The sequence below is a fragment of the Chlamydomonas reinhardtii genome, assembly GCF_000002595.2.
Source record: "Chlamydomonas reinhardtii strain CC-503 cw92 mt+ unplaced genomic scaffold scaffold_25, whole genome shotgun sequence".
Classification (NCBI taxonomy): domain Eukaryota; kingdom Viridiplantae; phylum Chlorophyta; class Chlorophyceae; order Chlamydomonadales; family Chlamydomonadaceae; genus Chlamydomonas; species Chlamydomonas reinhardtii.
The window spans coordinates 42,020-53,856 of record NW_025061538.1 but is presented as its reverse complement, the minus strand read 5'-3'; the positions used below and the strand labels follow the sequence as shown (position 1 = coordinate 53,856).

Here is an 11,837-nt window from a genome sequence, read left to right as displayed (position 1 = left end):
AGAGGACTGGTCGATGCCTGAGGCATGCTTATTCAATTCAAGTAATAATGTTGACCTAAAGTTAGTAGAAGATAGTCATCTGGGTTCTGTGTTCGGGGCGGCGCCGCACAATGCAGGCTGTCCGCCCGGACAGGGCCATGTCCGGCCGGACAGGGCCCCCGTCCGGGCGGACATGCCCATCCCGAGCTGCCACCCGGTGGCAAGTTCTCGCATAGGGGGCGCGAAGTGGCGCTCATTGGCAAAAGTGGATATGGACATAGTGGTTAATGAATTGCCGGCGACGGCAGGCCGGATAACGTTTGTAGAGAAGATGTTGGACATCACAAAGCGGACCCTTGACAGAGGCGAGCTGCCACTGTCTATCAACGAGCAAGAGCGAGTTCGGTAAGAATTGGAATGCTGTTGCCCCTTGCTTGGCGGGCCGAGCGACGGCATGTGCAAGCTGAATGCGGCCATATGCCCGCTGAACTCGTGCGCATGTGCTCGCAGGGACATTGAGAAGGTCCTGGGGCCCCTTCAGTGGGTCGCGGTGGTGCCCGCCGGCGTGCTCTGCGAGGTCCAGGTGCAAGAGGAGCCCCGGACACGCGGGGGAAAGCGCTGCTGGCTGCAGATGGGCAGGTTGAATGAGAGGGGCGGCCGAGCAAATGTCAACAAGTAAGCTGGGGCGTGGTCATATGCGGGGCTGCTATTTTAAGGCTTTTGGGGAGGGATGGGCTGGTGGAGGTGTGGTGAAGGGGGGGGGTTGGTGATGGCATTAAGGGTCACGTTCGTGTGTTGTCATGGTCAAGGCCACCGATGACGACCCTCCAACAGGTGGCTGGCACCACTTGTGGCATCTGGAGAGCGGGTGAAGCTGGAAGTGGGCAGCGCGCCTGGCATGGCATTCCTGGTCCTGCCGGCATCGGCGTGGCCGGCAGCCATGGAGAGCATGCGGGATGGCCGCGTGGAGCATGGAGGTGTGTGTGGCGAGTGCCCTGGAGACCGGGCGGAGGGCGCTGGGATGACTGGCAAGGAGAGCGTAATGAGCATAATGGACGTGGACGAGAGGGGAGCACGTTCCCTGACGCTGGCCTTCCCGGTGAGTGATCATTTGCGTGTGCATGTGCATGCATGTGTGTGTGCGTGTGTGTGTGTGTGTGTGTATGTGTGTGTGTGTGTGTGTGTATGTGTGTGTGTGTGTGTGTGTGTGTGTGTGTGTGTGTGTGTGTGTGTGTGTGTGTGTGTGTGTGTGTGTTAAAGAGCACAAGGAAAATGTTGCGCAAAGACTGTGTATGCGATGCAGCAAGCATGTGTGTGTGTGTGTGTGTGTGTGCGTGTTTGTGTGTGTGTGCGTGTGTGCGTGTGTGTGTGCGCGCGCGTGTGTGTGTGCGTGCGTGCGTGTGTGTGTGTGTGTGTGTGTGTGTGTGTGTGTGTGTGTGTGTGTGTGTGTGTGTGTGTGTGTGTGTGTGTGTGTTAAAAAACGAAACGAAAGCCCGCCCAATGACGCGACGGAGTTACTTACCGATACCCACCATTTTACCGAGCGTCGCGTGACTGTATGTGTGTGTGTGTGTGTGTGTGTGTGTGTGTGTGTGTGTGTGTGTGTGTGTGTGTGTGTGTGTGTGTGTGTGTGTGTGTGTGTGTGTATGTGTGTGTGTGTGTATGTGTGTGTGTCTGTGTGTGTGTGCCGGATGGATGAGCCTGGCGGAGGGCATGTGAATGCAGTTAGCCACCTCCACAACAGGAATGAAATTGAATGCTAATGTCCGGGTGCATGCAGGTGGATGAAGTTGATGAGGCGGAGTCTGGCGAGCGGCTGGCGGCGCCTGTGGGCAGGGACCAACGCTGTGGTGATGGGCTGGAGGCAGGCGAACCTTTGGCGGCAGCGACAACAGCGGAGCAGGATGTGGAGGTGGCGGCTGAGAAGGAGGAGGCAGATGCTGATGCGGAGTTCGACCAGCTGCCGCCGGGAGGCTGGGTGCCAATGCCACCTGTTGGGGTGAGTGCTTGGAGGATGGTGGCCCCAGGGGATGGAGTACTTAAGGCCGAGGGAGTGGGGCAGCCGGGCCAGGGGGGCAAGCCATTATGAAGGTGTTGATTTTGTCATGATTGTGTGTTCATGTGCAGGCACATTTGGGGGAGCGCACTGAGGGTGCGGAGCTGCAGCGGGTGTGTGACCTGCTGCAGATCCCGCTGGAGCTGCAGCAGTTGCTGGATGGGCGGGTGTATGAGGTGTCACCGGGGCTGCTGCAGACATGCAACTGGCGCGCGGGCAATGTTGCAAGGAAGGATGTGTCGAGGCACCGTGCTGGCAAGCCCTGCAGGTCGGCGGAGCTGGCACTGCGGCGCTACTGGGACATCCCTACCGTTCCAGCCCCTATTAAACCATCGGTTAATCGCTGGTTACCCAGCGGTTATCCCGGGAGGAATGGCTGGTTTGGCACTCAGGTTACCATCGGTTTATTTGGGCTTCAGGCCGCAGACCGACGGTTAATAGACCGCCTCACTGGTTACCAGCGGTTAACAGACCGCATGGTCACCAGTGTCGGACCAACTGGTTACCTTGCAGTGACCGCTTGGTTACCGTGCTGTGGCCCAGGCCCGCCCAGCTGCCGCCCAGCCTCCACCCAGCCCCCTCCCAGGCCCGCCCAGCCCCCGCCCAGGCCCGCCCAGCCCCCGCCCAGCTGCATGCCGTGCAGCCCCCGCCCAGCCCGCCTGCCAGCCTGGGTTTAGGGTTGTTCATTATGGCCTGTAAAGTGTCTCCTTTATATGATTCCACCTTGATACAAGCCCTGCCCTAGCAGTGACCACACACATCAGCCTGCTGCATTTTATGCCAAGTGCCCTCACCAACCCATGTCAACTGCCCCCACGCACCAGTACTACTGCATTCCACTGACTGCATCAATGTACTTCATCTCGTGCCCAAGAGACCAACGGTGGCAGGGCAGCGAGGAGGTCACCTGCCTTGTGTTCCCAGTCCAACTCACCAACAACACCATACTCAGTTAGCCCTCTACTTCCCTACACCTTGGCACTCTCCAGCTGAGTCTCCGTGCATTCAAAGCCCACCACAGTCTTGCTCTCCCGGTCTGCCACTGTCTACAACACTATATGAAGTCTGTGCCATCAACCCAAGCCTGCCATATGATGTCTAAATGGTATGAGTGTGTCAACCGTGCAACAACCACTTGCGTGTCTGCTGGGCATGATGTCTCCCACCACCTTGACACCTGCCTCCACTGCAGTCGGCACATCACCCGCCTCCACAGCAGCCGCCACTGGTGCCACCACGCCCGTCTCCAGCTCTAGTGCCGGACAGCTTGTATCATGCTAGCTCCTGTAGTTCTGCCTCCACTGGCTGCACCTGCATCCACGCGTGCACACATGTGAACACACCCTGCACTCCTGCCGCAAGGTGCCAATGCCAATGCAAGGCTGCCAGCAAAGAACAGAGTGCTTGGCAGTGCACCGGACCTATCTCATGAAGCGGGCCTGTATGTGTTCCGGTGTGTAGGCCTATTGGTGATGCGAACACTCACCATTGCTAAACACAATGTTGGAGGTGTGGCGGCAGTCCAGCCAGCCGACCTGGGGGAAGGGGCGTGTGGCAGCAGGCGGGTATGTGACACGGACTAGAGGTACCAGGAAGTGATATAGACATACATACCATACAGAGCTAGTAAGGGAGGCAGCAAACAGTCATCTCTTGAAGGCTCCGACCAGCAAACACAACGTGAGTGAAGGGGTTGTGAACCATCTTGCGCCAGGGTTGCAGCCGCTGGGGACCTGCATCTACCTGCATCTACCTGCATCTACGGCATCTGCTCAAACATATTTCCTGATGGTTTCCGCTCGAGCGCAGCGAGTTGTCGGAAACCAAGGTTTCCTGCGCTCGGAGTGTGCACAGTTGTGGGCCCCGAAGGGGCGTGGCGTGTGTGTGTTTGTTGTTTGGGGCCCATGCGCGGCATGGGCGGTGGGCCCGGTTAAGTAGCAGAGCGCTGTGTCGCGCTCGCTACTTTGCGAGTTTCGTTCTGTCAGTACTGACGCCGTCGTCCCTGGCTACGCTCTATCTTTGCGTGGCTACACGGCGCTTCGGGCTCGCCCTCCCAACCCCGCACGAAGACCGCAGTTCTCTGCTTGCAGGTACCCTCTCCATGGGCTCACCCTCGAACGGCTCCTGGCTCCGGTCCTCAAGAGCATGGCGGAGGATCCTGCAAGTACACATACACACACGGGGTTGTGACATATGGCCGGGCGGGCAATCCGGGCTGCAGGTTCAAAGCCTCCCATTCTCATTTTAACCTGTGGACTAACCTGTGGACTTCCGTGAGGCGTGACAACGGTCGTGATGTTGAATGTATGGCGTTTTTGACCAACACTTCCCCATTAAAACATTAAAAGCAGAGCTGATCATTTGTGAGGCACAGTTGTAAGTCTCTTGTGATAGCTGGCTTCAGCTGACGTCTCAGCAGCAGCGTCGCCGAGCTGGTCAACGAGCGGTCAGCAGCGCGAGAACTCGCGTCCCAAGCAGCCTGAGCCACCAGCTCTTGTTCTACTGACATTAGAACTAGCCTTATTTTTGTGTTTGTGCGACTGGTGAGGGGCGGAATGTGGGAGAGCGAGCGAACAAACGCTCTATAAGGAAACATTATATATAATTTAAATGTATGCCGGTATATCAGTTATCACAGCATATGTAAATTGGCTGCTTCAAGTTGAAGGCCCGAAGGAACCCCATGCAGAGGCTAGCGTTTTTCCCCCAGACCCCCAGACGGAAGGCCTGCGTAATGTACTGGGAAGATTTCAGCTTTTAACTTAGTGTACTAGGAAGGATGTAAGAAGGAGAAAACGGCCTCAACCCGATGATGTAAAGTACTCTGCACTCCTGGACGGCTTTGGGTGTTGGGGTTGATTGATTTTTATAGGCATTAGCCAATATGCACAGTGTGGCCAAGTTCAATTACACAATTCGACGAGTTGACAAACATGGGTTTGCGTCCCCCGGCCGGGGGACGCGCGACCACTTTCTCTAAGACACCCGAAAAGCCCGAACTTCTGGGACAAGTACTCTAAGTGCACAACAGACTATTGATATCAACCGCTAAAGCCATGCGCCAAGTGACAGCAGTGACCGGAGGGGTTCATTGCTGCCTAGGTTGACACAGCCAGCTGCTCAGGTGCATTCCTATGCTCAGGAAGCATACACTACATGCAACTACATTACTAAAGTAAGTTTACAGCTCAGGAAGTGCGGCGGTCTCAGCTTGGCCGTCAGCGACTGCCGGAGGGTTACTGGGGGGTTCAGGGGCTCGGCAGGGGCGAGGCCGCCCCAAGGATCCCACAGGCCTCGCCCCAGACTTCTCGCCCCTATGTTCCCACTTAACAAACATACATTTGGGAGCTCTTACATGGCCTTCTGGGCTGGCGAGGGTACAGGGGCCAGGTGGGTGCGGGTGGGGGGGGGGGGGTTATGGGGGTTGGTGAGGTTAGGGGCCAAAACACTGACATAGGGAGGAGGCGCGGCGCTGCTAAATGCCATCAATGTATGCTGCACAGTTGTGGTCTGGTAGACTACGTGGATTGGGAAGCATCAAGGGGAGACGGCAAGATCAGTAGTGGGATGATCATGGATGGTATGGGGTGAAGAAGAAGACTCACACCTTGCTCCCAATGTTGCTGTTTGTAAACATCTGTGTGCATTTTCCATCCATGCGGGGGGGGAGCTGGGGGAGTACAGGTATTACAAGTCCTCCCACGGTGTGTGTGAGGGAAGAGGGCAGGCCCCTACCTTCAGCATAAGGCATGCACCATTGTGGCTGGGCAGCAAGTGATGAGTTACCTGCGGGTGACCAATAGGGAGCCGCTGACAGTTCCACCCCAATGTGGTCTGCTAGCATAACACCCCCAGCCATGGCTGAAGGCACGGCCGCGGCCAGAGCTGCACGCATCTACGCTGGGGGCAGGCCCTGGCAAGGCTGGGTGGGCCTGGGTGGCAGCTGGGCGGGCCTGGGCGGCGGCTGGGCGGCCCTGGGCGGCGGCTGGGCGGCCCTGGGCGGCAGCTGGGCGGCAGCTGGGCGAGCCTGGGCAGAGCCTGGACAAGGGCTGGGCAGGAGCCACATACCAATGGGTTACCAGGAAGTTACCATTTTATCAAAGTTTACCGAGGTTTTACCGATCAGCCAACCCATACCAATCCTGACCGATGCTAACCGATGCTGACCATCGGTTTATCAGGGTGACCGCCCGGTAACCGCCCCCATACCGATCGGTTTAATAGGGGCTGGAACGGTAGGGTGACGCCGCGCAGCAGGTGCAGACGGCCTACATGGACTACGTGCTCCTGGACGCCCGCACCCTGCGGTCCGCTACGCGTGGACAGGAGGACCCCGGCGGTGCCGGCGGGCCCAGCCGCCGGCAACGCCAGCACCGCAGCCGCAGTACCTCCAGCCTCATGAGCCTGGGCAGCGCTCCATTGTGCCCCGGCGGCGCCAGCTCAGGCGCCGCTAGCATGAGCACCAGCTGCGGCGGCTCGCCCCCCAGCCAGGGTGGTGGCCACCGCCGCAAACACAACAGCAGCAAATGCAACCGCCAACGCCACGGCGCTGCCATGGCCGGCGGGGGCTCGTAATGCGGCCACCAGTGGGAGCGGCGAACCTTCGGCTGCTGACATTGAATGTCAACGGCCTACCTGGGCTCGCCGTTCAAGGCGCGGGCGCTGGTCTCGCACCTGCAGCAAGTTGGGGCGGATGTGGCGATGGTGCAGGAGACCCACGCTACTGACACGACGGCGCTGGAGTCTTGCCTTCGTGCCGCGCAGGGGGCGTGCCTTCCGTGGCGCCACTGCCTCGCTGCCAGCCCGGCAGCGTCGCCCCACTCCTGTGGGACGGCTGTCCTGGCGCGGAGTCGGCTGTCCCTTCCAGGCTGCGTACTGCAGCCGCCGTCAATGGATGCGGCGGGCCGTGTGGTATGTTGGGAATGGGACGTGGGTCACCTGCGCCTGCGCTTCGTGTGTGTGTATGCGCCCACGGCCGTGGCGGACAAGCCTGCTTTCTTTGCCGGGCTGCATCCCCACCTGGCCACGGACAGGGTGCTTGTTGTCGGTGGGGACTGGAACTGTGTCACCGATGCCAGTCAGGAGGCGGCCCCTAGCCCATCACGTGCTGCAGGTGCCCCGCAACTTGCCAGCCTCCTCGCCCAGTTCAGTCTGGTGGACCCTTGGGCGAGCAAGCATGGCGGCGCCAAGGGCTACACGCATCCGGCCACGCCCAAGCCGGCCACTCCCGCACGCCTGGATCGGTGGTATGTCAGTGCCACCGCGGCGCCGTGGGTGGTGGATGTCGCTCGCACGTATGGGGCGCCTGGGGACCACAACGGTGTGCTGCTCACCCTGTCCTTGCCCGACCTGCCACATGCGCACCGGGAGCAGTGGCGCTTCCCCACGTACCTGCTGTTTCACCCCTCGCTGCGTTTGGAGCTCGAGCAGCTTCTTTTCTTCTCTTCTCTTCTTGCCCTTTCAGGGTTCTGGTCTCGGGGACCAGGCTGTCTTCAGGCAGCAGGGGGGCAGCGCGTCTGCCTCTGTTCAACCTTGTAAGGATGATTCCTTTTTTTTTGAGGAATCATCCTTACAAGGTTGAACAGGGGATTCCTAAAAAACAAAAGCAGCGCTTGGAGGCGCACGTTGCCGCAAATCCCGTGGCCAGTACAGGTGACGGCGCTTGCACGCAATGGGAGGCGGACAAATTCTTCTTGCGGGAGGCCGCCACCAGCATCCACCGTCGGCATGCACGCCAGACCCGGGATGGGCTGCATGGCGTGGTGCTGGCCGCAGACGCGGCCGCTGCCCTGGCCGACCGGCCGGGTGCCAGCACCGCGCAGCGTCAGGCTGCGGCCATGGCCAACTTGGCGGTGCGGGAGGAGCGGGCAGCTGCCGCAGCGGCCAGCCACAATGCCCGCACTGCACTGATGGAGGAGCATGGGGAGCGGGGCACTCGCTGGTTCCATCGACAGGCGGACGAGCCAGCAGCGGGCGTGCAGGAGCCAATCACGCACTTGAAGGTGCCAGGGCAACCGGCGCCTGTGGCGCTCACGGGGCCGGGCACGCGCAACACTGTCTCCGCAGCCACCGCAGCCATGTACAGCAGCACCAGCCCCACCGGCCTGTTCCGCGTGCAGCCGGTCTGTACAGCGTCGCAGCAACAGCTTCTGGCGGCCATTGACCAGTGGCAGTGAAATGGCGGCGGTGCTGCCCGCCTCCTGGCGGGAGGGCATCATCACCCTCATCTACAAGGGCAAAAGCCTGGACTGCGCCGAGCTGGCGTCCTACCGGCCCATCATGCTGCTCAACTGCGACTTCAAGATGGTGTCCAAGGCCGCCAGCGCCCGCCTGCAGCCCGCCCTGGATGCAGTTGTGGATGAGCTGCAGACCGCGTTCATCACCGGCCGCTGGATTGGAGACAACGCAGGAAGGGCCCTGGTTTACCAAAACCCATCCACACCTTGGTGGTGTGTAGACCCCCCCTGTGGTGCAGGGAGTCTCTGGGGTACAAGGCTGGAGCCCTGGGCCTGCAACTGGAGAGCTTTCAAGTTCAAGATCCAAGATTCAAGTGGAGCTCTGGGCCTGTCAACTGGAGAGCTCTAGATGATCTGTGTGGTCAAGGCAGTGGCTGTAGTTGTCACCTAGCTGTTGAGAACTCCAGTAGGTGTGTGGTGTCACCTGGCTGTTGAGGTTTCCAGTAGGTGTGTGGTGGAACAAACTTCTCTTCTCTTCTCTGATCTCTGGCCCTATCGAGGTTCTGTGATATGATCCAGGCTGCCTTGGCAGTAGGGTGGTAGTGTGTCTACCACCGCAACCTTGTAAGGATGACTTTTAAAAAAAAAAAGAAGCAAGAAGAACTTGTCCGCCTCCCATTGTGTGCAAGCGCCGTCACCTGTACTGGCCACGGGATTTGCGGCAACGTGGGCCTCCAAGCGCTGCTCGAGCTCCAAACGCAGCGAGGGGTGAAACAGCAGGTATGTGGGGAAGCGCCACTGCTCCCGGTGCGCATGTGGCAGGTCGGGCAAGGACAGGGTGAGCAGCACACCGTTGTGGTCCCCAGGCGCCCCATACGTGCGAGCGACATCCACCACCCACGGCGCCGCGGTGGCACTGACATACCACCGATCCAGGCGTGCGGGAGTGGCCGGCTTGGGCGTGGCCGGATGCGTGTAGCCCTTGGCGCCGCCACGCTTGCTCGCCCAAGGGTCCACCAGACTGAACTGGGCGAGGAGGCTGGCAAGTTGCGGGGCACCTGCAGCACGTGACGGGCTAGGGGCCGCCTCCTGACTGGCATCGGTGACACAGTTCCAGTCCCCACCGACAACAAGCACCCTGTCCGTGGCCAGGTGGGGATGCAGCCCGGCAAAGAAAGCAGGCTTGTCCGCCACGGCCGTGGGCGCATACACACACACGAAGCGCAGGCGCAAGTGACCCACGTCCCAATCCCAACATACCACACGGCCCGCCACATCCGTTGACGGTGGCTGCAGTACGCAGCCTGGAAGGGACAGCCGACTCCGCGCCAGGATAGCCGCCCCACAGGAGTGGGGCGACGCTGCCGGGCTGGCAGCGAGGCAGTGGCGCCACGGAAGGCACGCCCCCTGCGCGGCACGAAGGCAAGACTCCAGCGCCGTCGTGTCAGTAGCGTGGGTCTCCTGCACCATCGCCACATCTGCCCCAACTTGCTGCAGGTGCGAAACCAGCGCCCGCGCCTTTAACAGCGAGCCCGCGGGCGTGGGCCAGCCTGACACACATCTTCCTGGAGTGTCCAGCTTATGCGCAGGCAAGGACGTGGCTACAGCGGCTGTGGGCCTGCGTTGCGCCCCAGGCAGCGGCGCCGCCAGTGACGGACGCGGGCTTCATGCTGGGGGACCGCATGGGTGTGTGGGCCTCAGGCCCGCGGGGGGCGGGCGCGCTGCTGTGGAGCACTTTGCGGGCCACCTTCTTGTACGCCGTCTGGTGTGCGTACTGGTCCCGCGAGCCTGCTAAGCAGACGTCGGAGCATGTGGTTCGGGAGGTGGTCAGCGAGCTGCGCAGGGTGATGCAGCTGCGTTTCACTGCCGCCACGCTAACCCCTGAAACCCTGTCGGCTCTGCCCACACAGCTTCTCACCGCACAGCTCAAGGCGGCTAAGCTGGAGCATTTTGTGGCCATCTGGGCGGCGGGTGGCGCGTTCTGTGAAGTGGAGGAGGTTTAGGGTGGGTCACCGAAGTTGAACTTGCGGCTGACGCTTGCATCACCTGTGCAGGCCCCCTAGGTTTCCTTGTGGGCAGCGTTTCTTTCCAGGCGCTGGCGTGGCGTATTATCGTCATCAGCTTCTCTGGCGCCCATGTGTTTTAGCTCTGGCTGGCGTCGCAGCGCCTGGGCGGCTGTGGGCCTTCCTGCACAGCGCTTCTTGCAGCGGGCTGGAGCCCGCGTAGTCAGCGCCACATCTGGCCCGTTTAGTTTTCTGCTTGTGTCTCCTCTGCCGGTTCTCCTGGGGTGTTGCTTAAGCAACCGACTTGTGGGGGTGGTGTGGGTTTGGGCGGGGCGAGTGCGTAGCGCTGGTGTTTCCTTTTCTGGCGCGCGGTGGTGGTGGTTCTTGCGGTTAGGCTGTGGTGTAGGTTGGTGCTTGGGTTAGGTCTGGCGGTGTTTTTGTGCAACCCCTCCCGGGGGGCGGGGGGGGCAGCCTCCTGCTCTGTCTGCCGGGTCGGGGTGGGGTGGGATAGGTGGGGGTGGTTGGTGGCGGTTTTCGAGGTGTTTGCTGTCTGTTTTCTTCTCTTTTCTCCTCTTCTTGCCCTGTCAGGGTTCTGGTCTCGGGGACCAGGCTGCTTTCAGGCAGCAGGGGGGCAGCGCGTCTGCCCCTGTTCAACCTTGTAAGGATGATTCCTCAAAAAACAAAAAGCCCAGGCCGTTGACATTCACTGTCAGCAGCCGAAGGGTCGCCGCTCCCACTGGTGGCCGCATTATGAGCCCCCGCCAGCCACGGCAGCGCCGTGGCGGTTGCGGTTGCTGTTGCTGCTGTGGCGTGTGCGGCGGCGGCCGCCACCCTGGCTGGGGGGCGCGCCGCCGCAGCTGGTGCTCATGCTAGCGGCGCCTGAGCTGGCGCCGCCGGGGCGCAATGGAGCGCTGCCCAGGCTCATGAGGCTGGAGGTACTGCGGCTGCGGTGCTGGCGTTGCCGGCGGCTGGGCCCGCCGGCACCGCCGGGGTCCTCCTGTCCACGCTTAGCGGACCGCAGGGTGCGGGCGTCTAGGAGCACGTAGTCCATGTAAGCCGTCTGCACCTGCTGCGCGGCGTCATCCAGCTGCTCCGTCACGTCGGAAGGCAGGGGCGTGCCTGCAGGCTGGGCAGAGTACAGGCGCCACCAGCCAGTGAACTCGTCGCGCAGCTGTGCCAGGACGGCGGTACGGCCTGCCGGCACACGGCAGACAGCCCAGTCCGGTACGGTGGCGCCCTGGTCACGGAGGTAGCCGAGGAGGCGGCCACCAAGAGGAGTCCTCACCCCGCCTGCAGGCCACCTGGCCCGCGGGCGTGGGCCAGCCTGACGCACATCTTCCTTTTTTTTTTGAGGAATCATCCTTACAAGGTTGAACAGGGGCAGACGCGCTGCCCCCCTGCTGCCTGAAAGCAGCCTGGTCCCCGAGACCAGAACCCCGAAAGGGCAAGAAGAGAAGAGAAGAGAACAGAAAGCAAACACCTCGAAAACGCCAGCAACCACCAATCCCACTTCACCCCACCCCAACCCGGCAGACAGAAACTCCTGGAGTGTCCAGCTTATGCGCAGGCAAGGACGTGGCTACAGCGGCTGTGGGCCTGCGTTGCGCCCCAGGCAGCGGCGCC

The 11,837-nt window shown here is 61.1% G+C and overlaps 2 protein-coding genes across 2 annotated transcripts; both read left to right on the top strand.

The window, feature by feature from the left end:
* Positions 1-271: 271 nt before the first annotated feature.
* Positions 272-2,477, top strand: CHLRE_25g756347v5 (uncharacterized protein). The gene is made up of 4 exons (XM_043072966.1): positions 272-384; positions 490-654; positions 814-1,078; positions 1,760-2,477. The coding sequence occupies exons 1-4, from the start codon at positions 311-313 to the stop codon at positions 2,066-2,068; spliced, it is 813 nt and encodes a 270-aa protein (XP_042914108.1). The 5' UTR covers positions 272-310; the 3' UTR covers positions 2,069-2,477.
* Positions 2,478-4,941: 2,464 nt separating this feature from the next.
* Positions 4,942-8,851, top strand: CHLRE_25g756297v5 (uncharacterized protein). The gene is made up of 2 exons (XM_043072965.1): positions 4,942-5,425; positions 7,500-8,851. Exon 2 carries the CDS (start codon positions 7,576-7,578, stop codon positions 8,209-8,211), a length of 636 nt encoding a protein of 211 aa, XP_042914107.1. The 5' UTR covers positions 4,942-5,425; positions 7,500-7,575; the 3' UTR covers positions 8,212-8,851.
* The last annotated feature ends 2,986 nt before the right edge of the window (positions 8,852-11,837 follow it).

Bases quoted from the DNA above. Each gene is read 5' to 3' on its own strand.
- CHLRE_25g756347v5 (XM_043072966.1), top strand. From the start codon at position 311: ATGTTGGACATCACAAAGCGGACCCTTGACAGAGGCGAGCTGCCACTG. The intron at 385-489 runs GTAAGAATTGGA...ATGTGCTCGCAG, and splicing joins AACGAGCAAGAGCGAGTTCG to GGACATTGAGAAGGTCCTGG. The intron at 655-813 runs GTAAGCTGGGGC...ACCCTCCAACAG, and splicing joins GGCCGAGCAAATGTCAACAA to GTGGCTGGCACCACTTGTGG.
- CHLRE_25g756297v5 (XM_043072965.1), top strand. From the start codon at position 7,576: ATGATTCCTTTTTTTTTGAGGAATCATCCTTACAAGGTTGAACAGGGG.